The sequence below is a fragment of the Bacillus rossius genome, chromosome 11 (genome assembly GCF_032445375.1).
Source record: "Bacillus rossius redtenbacheri isolate Brsri chromosome 11, Brsri_v3, whole genome shotgun sequence".
Lineage (NCBI taxonomy): Eukaryota > Metazoa > Arthropoda > Insecta > Phasmatodea > Bacillidae > Bacillus > Bacillus rossius.
This window is the reverse complement of record NC_086338.1, coordinates 53,646,290-53,661,618: the sequence shown is the minus strand read 5'-3', so window position 1 is coordinate 53,661,618 and position 15,329 is coordinate 53,646,290. Positions and strand designations below refer to the sequence as shown.

The window sequence follows — 15,329 nt, the reverse complement described above, 5'->3', positions numbered from 1 at the left end:
ACCTCATACAATAAAGAACATTCTTTATTTTATGCATCTTACCGTGTTTCAAGATTACCTAATAAACGGTGACGATGGCGAGCCATGTAAACAATCAACACGATCTATGAATCTTGTAAATAACACGAAACACAATTTAAATACGCATGGGCTCGCGCGGAAACTTGGTTAACGGCAAACGTAACGTACGACCCAAACAAATGTAAACGGTTAAAGAGAGACGTTTATTTACGCGCATGAATATTTTCACGGGAAAGAAAGAGAAATGTAATAACATTGAAACGGCCATGTTTGCAAACGTGTGCGTGCGTGCGTGCGTGATAACACAAGCAATCAAATTATTTACTGTTAAATGACAACTAAAATATAAAAATGCATTAATTTAAGTTAACAACACACGCAGCTTATATTTGGCAACTACAAAAAAAAATTACGAAAATCTACTTCAGTCAAATTCGTTAGCACTTTAACGGGAAAAAAAGATGGCAGCAATGTAGCTCTATGATTTTGTCGCTCATTTGTTGAACGTACCTAGTGTTTACTAATTTCCTAACCCGAAAAACAAACGGTAATCTGTGAAACTAAAATATTGCGCTGCTATTCACAATAAAATTAAGGTTATTAAATTCGGTTTTCTGTATCGCGTTCGCGTGCAATGCAGTTAGAACTATAATATATATATATATTTTTTACCATTATGGGACGGACAAAATCTGTTACGGTGCATTCACGTGCAGAGCAATACAAATCGCACCATTTCTATGTTAGTGACACTAACATACTTATGTGCAAAGCTTGCAACATTCGCATAAACTGGGAGAAGAATTACAATTAATGTTATATAAATGCTATATGGCAAAATATAAATGCTACAAACAGCCATTATAAACGCTATTTTCCAGTGCCTCCACTTATCTTACATCGGGACATTTTTCTATTCGAAATAATATTGGCATTAGTTGTTTTTTTTTTGTGGCACACGACCTAGGAACGATCGCACCTTGCTCTCTTTGCAGTTCGAGCCCTTAACAGGTCCTTGCCAGGATTATCGTCTGAAATATGAGTGGCTGTTGGATTTTCACGGGATGCTCCCACCACCGCGACCACTGGGAAATTTATTTAGTCGCCAGTACATGATCAGTTTTGATTTTTTTTTATTCATATCAAAGTTTTAATTTCGTGATAAAGCTCACTATAGGTTCCAGATGCCTATTTTAAAATTATTTTTTACAATTATATAAACACAGTTTCTTTGAAAGAAATGTGTGTTTTTAAGAAGGACATGTGTTTTCAGCTTGTTATTAATGCATGGAATTTTTGCATCCCGCATGTCAGAGCCCAGGGTTTTCCCTGTGTCTATGCAGGTTTTACCTGAGCCCAACTTAACTAGTTTTAATCTAGAATAGTCAGTGAGGTGAGTTAGTCATGGCTAAAACGTTGCCATGACTGGCCAATTCCCTCCTAGCACATGTTGTACGCTATCTCTCCTGCATGGTTCACAACCTGCATGATTAGAGCGTATAGGCTTCGGCCTGAGACGCACTTAGTCTCCTTCCCTAACCCGGAACCCTCCCCAACACACTTAGTTTTTAGTTAGGTTAGGGGAAAAAAAACAAAACAAAAAATCTCAGTAGGTAACTGCTCCCTGATGATGGAGACTTCAACGTCGACCAGAAACGTCGGTGAATTATTCTCCAAGGACGCGGCTACAACCCAGAAGCCAAGCTACTTTAACGTTTAGGCAGTTTGCTGTTGATTGACAGTGTTGAGAACACAGCTTCTCCGCTGTATAATGAATAGAGACCGGAAAAATTTGCGAATTCATTTCACGACAGCCTAAAATTCACATAGTTATACTTCAGTGCTGCCTCTGCTATTGGCTCACAACTCACCTGGATGACTCTGGGCCAGTGAGAAACTCTCAACCCGAAGCTGTGTCGAATCACCAGGCCTCTACATTGGGACACCTTCACGAGACATCAGCCAATGAGAGGGTGACATTTCACCGAGTGTACGTAGAACTATAAAAGTTCTTCCTAGAGGTCATTGAACCCGCGAATTTTTCCGGTCCCTAATAATTAGAGACTGGAAAAATTCGCACTTTGGATTACCTCCGGGATAGACTCCACCATTCCCTACATACTCGGGCAAATGCCACCTGCTCATTGGCTACTGACTCGTGTCACCTGTCAACTGGGACGCTTGCGATTCGATACTTTTTTGGTTGAAGGTTTTTCATTGGCTCAAAGTCCTTCAGATAAACTGTGAGCCAATCAGAGAAGCCATTTAAAGGTACAGTTGTTTGGATTCCATCATATCGTGAAATGAATCCGCGAATTATTCCGGTCTCTACTAATAATTAGGGGCATGCAGATTTCGCGAAAAGATTTCGAGACTCGATGAAAGTTAAAACACTGTAGCATCGTCTGTGTTTCGTGATTGGGTGTCTTTCTCCCAGGTACACATCGATTGTAACAACACCAATCACAGTGATTCAGTGCGGAAGTAAACGCGTCCTGAGTGGCTCGGTCAAACAAGGCAACGACTTCTCTCACAGACGGCCGTCAAATCACAAGGAAGAAACCACAGGTGCGGGTATACCTTGTTGCAGGGTAATAAGTGCCAAAAGTGCCTGCCCCTACTAATAATGAAACGCGCGCCTCTCCAACACAAGCACGCGAGGTTACGGGACCCGGCGCTTGTGACGGGCGTCTGGCCTCGCGCCCTGGGGTCCGTGTTGCGCGCGCCCGTCCTAGCGTGTTGCCGCCTGGTAGGAGGAGGGGGGGAACCACGCGGAGGAGGGGGGGTATCACAAGAGCCCCGGGACGGGAGTAGGTCGCCGCGGCGGCAGTCATCGCGCCACGCTCCGTCGACGCAGTGCGTGCGTGTGTGTGACGTCATGGAGCGCAGGCGCCTGTCCAGCTACCCGCCGACGGCGCGGATACAGCGTCGGTCGTCGCAGTACCAGAGGAAGGTGTCCATCAGGATAGGTGAGTCCCTCTGTCCACCCGCCCCTCCCCCACCCCCCACCTTTTCAACCAGCACGGTGTAGCCGGCTTCCAGACATCTTTTAGTTTGTCCTGTTCGCCGCCAGGAGCCGCCAGTGTGGCTTCAGGAAGACTTCTCCCCACCCCCTCTTAACACACACACACCTTTGCCTAATTTACAGAGACCGGAAAAATTCGCGGATTCATTCGGGCGATAGGCTACAATTCAAACACATACACACCTCTTAGATGATTTTTGCTATTGGCTTTACTGTTGTTCATATTGACGAATCTAAACCAGTTGTATAAACCCTCTCAACCAAAGAAGGATCGAATCACAGACAAACCAGCTGAGACGACTCACAAGTCGGCAGCCAATGAACTTGCGTTATTTGCCCGAGTGTACAGGGGAATGTGCAGTCCATCCTGAAGGCCATCGAAACCGCGAATTTTTCCGGGCCCTACTAATTTACTATTTACATATGAAACCCACCACGAATCGACAGATAGTAAATATACATATTTTTTAAACTGATTTTTAGCGTATTTACGCGTTAGTTTTCTAATCGAAACCGTGTCGGGGGGAAAAAAAAGGGCGTGGTCGAAGCATCGGATTCTGTTCCGTTCGGAAAAACCTGCTGGTAAGTTCCGCGCAGGACTCCCGCGTTATTTTTGACGTTTTTGCGCCTGAGCCAGGAGGACGTTGAACTCCGACCCCGGCACGCATTATCTTCGCGCAGAGCTTCAGAAGATACCGCGCGATTTGAAAACTGCTCGAGGTATCCCAGTGGTGTCTTGTTCACGAAATGAATTTAAGAGAACGCCGAGGGCGGATGGGTGGTTGGTTCTGTTGCCGTAATCAGTTTGTAACTGTGCTTTACTTTTGTACAGATTTTTTTTTAAAAGCATTTCAAGGAATATTTTTGATGCAAATTTTTTCAAAACCTTGAATTGCTGTGTTTTTGTTTATACATATTATTTTATTCCCGACTCGTGACATTTAGATTCAAATTCGAGGCACTCTTTCAAACACCAAATTCAAGATTCAAATTTGAAGAAACGTTTACTCTACCCATGATTACTTCTGTAAATGTTTCCCTAAAAGTTGACTTGTACACCCAGAAGAGTGGAAATGGCTGATAACGTGTGTTCACAGGATAACTTTCAGACTTTAACGTCCTGTACAGATTATTGAAAGCACACAATGGACTTGCATTTCACTTTCATCTACATTTCCCAGTCATATAATGTTATGGTTACCGCTTAAATGTCATAGTTGCGCTATGCAAGACGAGAAGAATGACTTCGCCAGAGACGATACCGCGCTAGAAGTGTCTTGCCATCCCTAACACTAACACAGATACGCCCCTAACTATGCACTGAGTTAGTGTCCATGTGGTTCGGGGCCGTTGCAATTATTTGATACGTGATAAGTTTTCTTGCATTTATTGATTTTGTCTTCAAAATCTTCTCGGCAGATATTTACTAAATATTATTTTGTAGCGGTAAAGTCACGCAAGTGTTATCACTGTGATGCCTTGCGGGATCTTTTGACAGATCGCAAACAAAAGTCTGGCAGATATCTGGCGAGGAAATATTTTACCTGCGGGAATAAGTGTACAAGAATAGCCCTTAAATAACAGCCACGGCAAGTGCGCGAGAGAGCCAACTCTTGGTGTGACACCAAACCAAGCAGTGGGTGGCCTAGATTCGGTCGGGCTCTGGGCCATTTTTTTCAAAGCCCTAATGTTATGTAGAGCGGTTTTACTGGGGGCCCGGGGGTTATAGAATTGGACCCCCACCCCCTAATAAAAGGAGCAGGAAATTAAAAAAAAACTCTTCAAAGCTATATATTATCTTAAAAATTTTTTGATAAACTTTCTAGAAAAATTATACTCGGGTTAGTTTTATTAATACAAACGATTGAATCACGGTGAAATACCGTCATTATATGAGGAAATAAAATCTGTGAAGGTTATTATTATATGAAATCACGAGATAATGCCCGGAATTTGTTGCAATTCCGATTTTTTTAAAAATTGGTTTGACGTAGGTACACATATACAAAGCATCTCTATATCTCTTTCTATCTCATTCTCTATCTATCTAATCTCTATATCTCTATCTACATATGTATCTTCCTGTCTTTATTTGTGTCTATATTTACACACATAATTACCTCTCTATCTCTCTTTGTCTCTCCTCTATATACCTATATCTGTATGTCACTCTATATAAATGAAAATATAAAAAATACATGATTTTACCTGTCGATATTTTTAACTATATATTTTTTTATCTGTCATAGTTGTGACACATGTGTATGGAAATACGCGCTTATTCGAATGCAACGTTGTTTCAAAAGTTCAAATCAATCGGATAAAGAATATTTCTGAGATTTAATATTCTGAAAGAACATTTACATTTTTTAAATTTATATAGATGAAAACATAATGGAAATTGCTCTTTTTTCCCATTAACGTGGTTATTCGTGGGGAGGAAAACCGAAGGAGAATGGGCCGTAAGGAAGAAAATGGCTGGCGCGGGGCCCTGGTATTGACCCCTGAGACCCAGCGGACAATTAAATTAAATTCAATTCAATTCAGTATGTTTTATTATCACAATTTGTACACTTTGCAGTTTTTGGTATGTACAACAAGTGCACTCCAGCACTCAGTGCTCCTTCGCCTAATCTAAGTTGATATATATATATATATATATATATATATATATATATATATATACATACATACACACACACACACAGGGACTGGAAAAATTCGTGGTTTCGATGACCTCCAGGATAGACTCCACGATCCACTATGTACGTGGGAAAATTACACCTGCTCATTGGCTACTGACCCGTGACATATGCTAACTGGGATGCTTTGTGATTCGATACTTCTTACGTTGAGGGTCATTCATTGGCTCACAGTCCTTCAGGCAAACTGTGTTCCAATCACTGAAGCGGCAATAAGTTACACGCACTTGAATTCCATAGCCTATCGCGAAATGAAACCGCGAATTTTTCCGGCCTCTCTATATTTATACATTTCTGATATGGTTGTCGTAAAAAACCCAGCGGACAAACAAGCTTGTTGTCTGCCGCCTGACACCCGGGGCCTGTCGTCCGGAAGCGAAGGCGAAGCAGACTTGGAGCCGGGGTGACCCCGCGCTGGCAACAAACAACAAGTGTTGACCCGGGCCCCAGGGGGGCGGGGGAGGGGGGGAGGAATGCCAGCCCCTGACCTTGTTATCGGCCAGAGAGGCAGGTCCGCTCACACGTACAGCATCCAGCAGCCTCAACTCTCCGCCGGCCAAAACTCGGGCTGCTCATTCGTCGCGGCTCTCAAGTGCTCCCCGATGCTGTATTTTAGCGCCTGTTGAAATTGGAGATGAGAGTGTATCTCGGAAACAACAGGGAAAAAAAAGGGGGGGGGGGGGTTTGTCTGTAAAGTCGGTTTACGGACGAAAATTTTACACGATAAAGTTATAACAAAACATTGATGAAATGATTGCATACTTTTATGAATAAAATTGAATCATTTTTATTGAATTATCACTATTTTGTATGGATACAAAGAAGGAGTGAAATGAAATCTACAATTTAATTGATAAATTAACTTTTATTTGCACTCATTGATTCAAATATGTTTATTACTTTAACGAACATATTATTTTAACTATCTATAACTTTTATACATGTTTACTATTTAACTTCTTCCAATCTGTGTCATTCTGTTAAGGATAGGACGATGATAGGAAAAGTAGGAAACGAATGGGAGTGTTTGAAGTTTAATGTGCCTCGAAAAAGTCAAATCGATGGTTGTTTCAATCGAGTGGAAGAGAGATAGATGCGGCGCAAGCGTACAATGAGCGTAACGGGACACAGTGTAACGGGACAAAATGCGTTACGGGACACTTTTTCGTGCGTGCAGCCGGCCTTCATCGATTTATTAGACGTTGTCAAGTCAAAAATATTTATGCATGTCAAAATTAACATTCACGAAGTTGTTTCCCGTAAATAAGAATTAATGATCTGATATTGCCAATTAGACCTTCATTTTTTATTGCCGCGCTGGTCAGCACAGCGGTGTCTTCACATTGAAGCCGGCTAGTTGTTGACTGGCTGCCGCTTCTGTGACGCAACTTCCCTCTTCGAACTTCCTGTTCCTGATGAAGCTTATCTGGAGGTTGTAGCGGGGGAGTTGTCGGAAGAAACGCACAGCGGTGTGGATTCAAGCGTAGGCCAACATTTCGAAAAAAGATTGTTTTTGTAACGTTACAGTTTTTATTATCTACTGTGTATAGTAGTAAAGTTGTATGTGCATCACCTACGTGCGAAAATTCAGAAAGTTATCTTCTAAGTAACAATGTTGTTGTTATCAGTGAGATAAACATTTTGATTGTATGAAAAACGGCATTAAAAATACTTAATAGCACTTAAAAAAATTAAATAACAACAAAAAGTAATTTGCAGTGATAAAAGGCCACCGCCTAACTGAGTACATGTGCGATGTGCAGAGATAAAAAAAAAAAACCATGCAATTTGAGAACTGCTCAAAATATTAGAGCGGCGCCTGTTTACGAAAAACGTTCAAGAATATGCTGAGGGTGGAGGATTTGTTCTGTTTCCGTATTTAGTTTTTAAATTGTACTTTTAGGAGGGCGAAGAGAGCTAAAACGCTTGTTTAAAAAAAATTAGGCGTGACAAATCCGGTGCAGTTTCTTCAAAGCACTCAACGGGACTTACTTTACATCTTTATCTTCTTACTCTGCCATATAATGTTACGATCACCACTCAAATCTCGATAGTTGTCCTATGCACGATGAGAAGACGGTGTGCCAGTTCAGCTCAGTTTGGGGGAACCTATTTTTTTAAAATTTATATTGTGAATGCTATACTAAAAATAAATAGTTCGAAGACAAATACTACGAACGAATTGTGAATCCAAAACTGTTTACCACATGATTTCGAGCTTTCAGCACTTACAAGGACTGACAAACATTTGCCTTTAAGTCAATAAATATAATAAACAAGGTCTTGTTTAGAATAAAAACTACCTTTTATAAAAAAAATGTAATATTATGTATTTATTTAAAATCGTGTGCAAAAACAGGAGATATTAGAAGCAAAATAATATAGGAAACTACCCCTTAACAAAATTTCCACATTCTTTATAATATAGATACATATGTATGTGTGTACGACTCACAGACGATAAGACTAACTTACCATCTGGGGTAATGCCTTTGTAATTGTTCTTCAACACGGGAAGCTGGTATTGAAGTGCCGTGTAATGTTAGCTGTTATCTCTGACTCGAGGCATTGAACCAGCCATTGTTTGCTAATCACGCCGTCACTGCGTAGGCGACAGGATATTGACACACTTCGTTGTAAAATGGCCGCGACTCTGGATTTGCATCGTCGCCTGGTCGAGCACACGAAGCTCTTGAAAGTGCCGCGGGTCGCTAAGGGCCACACTGGCTGGCGCATCACACGCATCTTCGCCCCTACGCGCCACGCACTGAACTGGCGCGCAGTCTTCGCGTCGATAACGCGTCTCTTAAATTTCTATCATATCCCACTTGCAATAAATACTCTGTACCATTTCTATCATATCCTACTTACAATACTGTGTACCATTTCTATCATATCCCACTTGCAATAAATACTCTGTACCATTTCTATCATATCCTACTTACAATACTGTGTACCATTTCTATCATATGCCACTTACCATACGTTTCATGCCGGAAAACCCTAGTGCAAACACCCGTTTCAACCTCTGTCGCTTTTAAATTCACGTTTTAAGACTTGATCTCACAAGCCATGTTAATTTTTTTTAGTGTTTTCCGGCATTTTTTTTTAATTTGAGGGCTATTCCTAAAATTTTGAATCTATACCTTCCTATATTCACTTATTGGAATACCATGGGTGTAAAAATGCGCGGGAGTTTGCGTAGTTATCAGGATTTGCGCGGGAAAGCGAATAAAATCAACAAGTGCGTGTGAGACCCGAGTCCGGCCCAGTACTGCAGTTCAGTTTGTCTCGATTTTTGGGCAGTTTTCCAAATATTTCGTTTCTTCGAGATTCTTGGATTACAAGGCCGGCGTGTTCCCGGCCTCTCTGCTAGTAATTTTAACTGGTAGAAGCTAACCAAGGCTTAATCTGTTCTCCCCTGATATGAATTAGCTGAAGGGAGGGGTGGGGTGGAGCACGGAAAGCTGTATCTCAAATACTGCAATTCGTGTCTTACTTCGATTGGCAGCTTGTTATCTGTAGGAAGTTGGTCACCGTTGGAATAAGGGACAGGGAGGTTATCGTCCCGGAGACAAATAAATTAGAACTGGAGGCATACCACGAACATCGCAGAAGCGGGTTACATTTCGCGGATTTACCTGGAAAAATGTTGAATCTCCAATCACCCTATGTTGTATGGATTTAGCTGTCGGCCCGAATGCGGGGTTTGGGCCAATGACTATAACCAGTGGCGCCTGATTGTAGCGACTCGGCAACCAGTAAATACAAACGAATATCGGTTCCGACACACGCAGGACTGAGGTATTACCGCTTGGAGGTCATCGAAGTCATGCGATAGTTAGGGACTGGAAAAAATTCGTGGTTTCGATGACCTCTAGGATAGACTCCACGATCCTCTACGTACGCGGGAAAATTACACCTGCTCATTGGCTACTGACTCGTGACACCTGTTAACTGGGATGCTTGTGATTCGATACTTCTTACGTTGAGGGTCATTCATTGGCTCACAGTAGAGACCGGAAAAAATTCGCGGATTTATTCAGCGATAGGTTAAAATTCAAATACATATAACTTTCAGATGATTCTGCTATTGGCTTGCTGTTCATCTGGACGAATCTCAACCAGTTATAAACCTTCCAACCAAAAGAAGGATCGAATCACGGACAAACCAGCTGAGACGACTCACAAGTCGGCAGCCGATGAACTTGCGTTATTTTCCCAAGTGTACAGGGGAATGTGCAGTCTATTCTGAAGGCCATCGAAACCGCGAATTTTTCCGGTCCCTAGCTCACAGTCCTTTCAGGCAAACTGTGTTCCAATCACTGAAGCGGCATTTGAATTCTAGCCTATCGCGAAATGAAACCGCGAATTTCTCCGGTCTCTAGCGATAGTCCGCTTGTCGGGAAACGAGGGCGGGCTGTACCGGGCTGGAACCCTCGGCGATGGCAGACGAACCCTTTCACAGATGAAAAGGTTTGTTTGAATCAAACAAATATTTGTTTATATGTATATGGCGAAAATAATATTTACTTGGTGGAACAAAATATTCTGTTAGTTTAACCAAACTCGGTAAGTAACAAAAATAATTTGTTTGCACCTAACCAAATATACATTTGAGTTGACAAAATCATTTTGTTGGGTCAACAGAATCTTTCCTACTACAAAATATTTGTTTGAATTGACAAAATATATTAATTTCGCCATATAGAAACAAATATTTTGTTGGGGCAAACAAAGCTATCTCTCAGTGTACCGCCACCTCCCCCCTCCCAGTGACCCCGCCGGTGGCTGTTCTGGACCACGGCCCCCGGGACTGGCGATAACACTGCTGCGCGCGGCACTCGCCCGCCGACGGTGTCCGCAGGTCACCACGGACGAGTCACGTACACTGAAGAACTGCATACGGAAGTCTCGCAAAAGTAACGAAACTGAAGAAATGCTCACGGAAGTCTCGCAAAAGTAACGAAACTGAAGAACTGCTCACGAAAATTTCGAAGGAAAAAAAACCAACTAACTGGTCACGAAAAAGTTTCAAAATTAAAGGAAAGTTACAACAAATAATGTAACTTAAGGAAAGTTATGAAAAAGTAGCGAGAAAAAAAGGGAAATCACGAAAAAATAAAGAGAGTGAGGGAAAAGTTCAGATAAAAGTAACGAAACTGATAAATTGGCCACGACAGTTAGAAAAACGTCCCGGAATTAACAGTAACGGGGCTGGAGGTGAAGAAACTTCATTTTCCAACAACTTTTTTTTTTTTTTACACATTTGCATTTTTTGACGGCTCCATTGAATACAAATAGTTGGAGACTGTCCACTTAAATCTTGGGCAAATTATTTATTAACACGTTCCTACAAATAGTAATAGATCACATTAATTTAATTTTGCTTATGTATAAAATGACATTGTGTTGTAAATAGGTAGTATAAAATATTATTTAAAGGCCGTGAAATAGGTTCAGCGGGTATTTTTAAACACACTGACGCGCTAAAACTTTCAGAACATAAATTTTACTTCTGTAATACGTGTTTGTACTCTTTACACGGATTTTTTTATTTACTCTTTTTTATTGGCTGTCAACGATCCACTTCTTTCTTTTGGAATAAAACAAGAGGGATAGAAAATGCTAATCCTGCATCACTAGCCTACCAAATGTCTAATGCATGTTGTATTTTGGATTCAGCCTTTGTTGACGCATATGAAGTATTTTCGATCAGAGTTGTATTTTTTTGCACATGTGACTTAACTCATCTGCAACGGTGCCCTGGAATGGGATGAACGTTTCTTTGTGCATTTTGTTACGGTGTAGACAGTTTTGCCCCGGCTTACAAGAATCCGGAGGTACGTTGTGACTAATGTCACTATGGCTGTTTTGGCAAGTAGCGCAAAAAAAAAAAATAATATAGGCTTATGTATTTGGAAAGATTACATGTTTTGTAAAAGTGAAAAATTATAAGACGTGGAGAAGTCAGGGCAAAGTCAGCGAATTCTACTTGCTTGTAAGGTTTTTTCTGGCCATTCTGACAAAGATTTTAATTTTGGAAGGTTAGCGTTACTGTCTTCGATGCTTTTTTTTTTGTGTGTGTGTGTGTGTGTGTGGGAGGGGGGGGGGGGCGCTTCGCTGTTAGAGTGTTTAGATCACTCGTCTCCCGGGCGAGGGGAAATTAGGTTAAAAATCGAAGATATTTTTTTTCGTAGATGATGAAACTAGGCGGACGTTGCGGGAATGTTTTCTCGGGGTTCTGCCGTCACTACCGCGTGGTAATTCCATCAACGCTTCGTCCTCGCCTCTTCGTTGTCAATAATGACCTGGATGTCGACGAAATGTTAAAGCTCTAATTCACTCATTCACAGTTTTGCATTCTTCTGATGTTTACGTTTTTCTATTGGCAACACGGAGTTAAAGAGGGCTGGGAGTAATTAATGCCTGGCTGTTAGACTTGCAGATTTCTTGATTCCCACCACGTTCGTGAAACAGGACTCGAAATGGTAGCGCGTAGTTTGTTTTTTATCAGCTGTACTTATGTGTGATCATTATACAGATAAGATACCCAGTTTGTTACGTGCTTTGTTTTGTACTTAGGCACTCTAGAGTTTGTGCGTTAATATGTATGTTTATCTGGTGCCCTCTTCCCTCCCCCCCCCCCCTTTAATTGAAGCTGCGTCCGCCGCTGGAAGAGGGGCATTTTCCGGAGTTCAACTTCTTTCCGTGGTTCTATTAATTAATAAACGATAACAAGGGAGGAACACCATTTTTCACCCCCTTTCCAAAACAAAACAAAAGAAGTGGCCGCGAGGTGTGGTCAGCTGCCGCCATACATCTCCCCCTGGATACGCCCTTGGTTTTTATTTCACTTCCTTTTATAACTCTCGGCAGTCAAATGAAACCTCGTTGAAAAAAAAAATACGTGTCTGTGAAAGGCAAACCGACCAGACTTCAAGGCTGTTAATGATCTCTGGCACTAGCTCATTGGTTGTGCGACGCTCTCCGGTGGGGTTATAGACCAATAACTCGCTTGAAGGTGGCGGGTGTGCTTGTTTATAGTCTTCGACGCCGACAGCGAGGTCGTCAGAGTCGGACAATTGCAATCGCAAGTCGTTAAATCTTTGGTTGGGTGTTGGTGTTGGTGGGGAGGGGGGGTGTGGTGTGTTAGGGTTAGTGGCCATGGCCTACTGCTGGAGTGGTCTGGGTTCGAAGCCGGGATCCTCGGAGTGCTGGTCCCAGCGCCTTACCACTCGTCAGGGGCTTATCTGTCAGCGAGGCGGGATGATAGGCGCGACGCTCGCTGGTGCTTCTAGCGCGGTGTCTCCTCTGGACTGGCGCGCAGTCTTCTCTCAGTGCACAGGACAACTGCAGAGATCTGAGCGGCGACCGTAACATTGTATGCCCGAGAAATGAAAGTAAAGGTGTAATGCAGGTCCCTTAAGTGCTTTCAAGAATCTGTACCCGTTGTTTTACGCCTAAAGATTACTCTGAAACATGCGTTTTTAGCAATTTTAACTCTTCTAAAACTACAGTTTAAAAACCTTAATCCGAAATCAAAAGTACTTTTCGGCCCTCAGCGAACTCTGAAATGCTTTTCGTAAGCAGACCCCACTCGGATATCTTGTGTAGTTTTGACATCGCGTTGTTTTTCCGGAAGCTCTGCGCACCGCGTGTGTGTCCGGGTAGGCGGGGTTTTTTTAAGGGGATGCCTCCCATTTCAGGTCAAGATTTTATATTTACAGTAATTACAGATGCAGACTTTTTCAATTGTTTAACTTTCACGAAATGAAAAATATATACAGCGCATACTTTTTGCATAATTAGCTGCCAAAATTACATTTTTAACGTTTTTTGGGTTGCACAAATAAGAAGAATTTAATTTATTAAAAAAAAAAGAAACTTTTTAGGTTTAATTGCAATGCCACTCGCAACTTCAAGAAATGGTTTGAATTTATTTCAGAAAATATTAATTAATTTCACCTGGCATTTCAAAATTCTCAAATTTGTTACGATTTTGACAGCCAAGAAACATTAAATGAGTTTTTGTGATAGAAATGCATCGGTGGTGTTGGCCCAGGGCGCCTGGGAATGCTGTGCGGTTGAGGGGGGGGGGGGGGGGGGGGGTTTGTCCGTCGCTGCGTAGCGGGCGACAGGTCGCGGTGTTGCGCGCGCGCTATAAATACCGGCGCTCTCTGTCGTCTTCGCGGCCGGGACAGCAGGTCCGAGAGTGTCGTCAGCGGACGGCGAGCTGTCACGTGGGAAGCCTACGATGTACATCAAGTTCTGTCCCTGCCCGAACACGCCCGGATATTCACCTTCGGCCAACCTCGGGTTTATTTATATATATTTATATCTCTCTGTTTATTTTAATGTAGCTATACAAACCTAACTAACCGTCCATAGTGTTTAAAAGTGTTTTAATGTAGCTGACCTTACCGACCACTTTTAATATTTGAGTTAATTTTTCCTGCGCAAAAATAAAACAAATCCCGCGGTTGGCCGAAGGTGAATATTCGGGCGTGTTCGGGCAGGGACAGAACTTGATGTACATCTTAGGCTCCTCGCTGTCACGTAGTCGCAGCTAATATTGCAATAGGGACTGGTAAGTGATACGCCCGACCCGGCGGCGTGGAGGGTACCTGCAGTTTTGAAACTGGGCACAGCGGTGGCATCTAGCGGCGTGGGTTGCAAAACACCTTGAAAGCAGTGCAGCAAATCGCCTCTCGCTTCGCCGCAGGTATAGTGGCATGTCGCTCAGTGAGAGTCGCACTTATATATCTCCTTCCTTGCTCTATTCGGGACAAAACTACATTCCTTCAGTTTTATGCTGTGTGGTTGTTAGTGTCTAAATAGTTTGGATCCATCTAATGAAAAAAATAAAAAATGAAAAATGGGGAATTGCTGTGTCATGGACACGGCCGTGTGTTGTACGTGAATACTAGTACGTAACAGGTAGGTAATATTTTCTATACAAAATATAAAATACGCTATTTTTTATTTTAACACCATATGTATCCACTGTAACTATTTAAACTAATGTTTTATACATGCAATCGATAGATTTTGACGAGAGCTGACGATTGAAACTGAAACGAACGTCGTAGCTTCTCCGAGTCAAAAGTTATACTAAACCGAAATCTCTAAACGCAGGAAAATGACCTCAACATGGCGGCGCTTCCCCCTCCACCGCGCGCGATGCGCCCACAGTACTTACTTAGCGTAACGAATTCTTTGATCCTTTAGCTATCCGGTGGTATAATTACATTTTGTATGGAGATGATAGATATCATAAAATGTAGCTGCAACACCAAACTGTATCCCCCGATTTTATCATTCGTTTTTTAAATTGCCTCCCACTACGGAAGCAATTTTAAAGACGTATTCACGTCAAAAAGGGAGGGGGAGGCATTTTAGTTTAACCTGGGATGCTCCTTGGGGATTGATCACTACTAGGTTGTCCGATTGGGCCAGGGGAAGACGGAGTCAGAGCAGGAAGACTGCAACGACGTGTGCCTTCAGAGGCAGACTTTTTAAAATGAACTATAATACGGAATATTGTATTCGTTTTTGACGTGATAACGTCTTACAAATCG

General features: G+C 42.2%; 1 protein-coding gene across 10 annotated transcripts in view; it reads left to right on the top strand.

Annotated features, from left to right (window-relative positions):
• The window catches only part of LOC134537000 (6-phosphofructo-2-kinase/fructose-2,6-bisphosphatase 1), a 172,912-nt gene that overhangs the window by 57,126 nt on the left and 100,457 nt on the right, over window positions 1-15,329 (top strand). For 2 of the 10 annotated variants that reach the window (XM_063377145.1, XM_063377148.1), the window contains exon 1: window positions 2,782-2,990. The exons of 7 other annotated variants lie outside the window; for them this stretch is intronic. In XM_063377145.1, coding sequence (XP_063233215.1) covers window positions 2,900-2,990 — 91 coding nt within the window. In that variant the 5' untranslated portion in view covers window positions 2,782-2,899. Of the gene's footprint in view, window positions 1-2,781; window positions 2,991-15,329 lie in introns of those variants that run through there. One more of the 10 variants, XM_063377143.1, reaches the window with a different exon arrangement.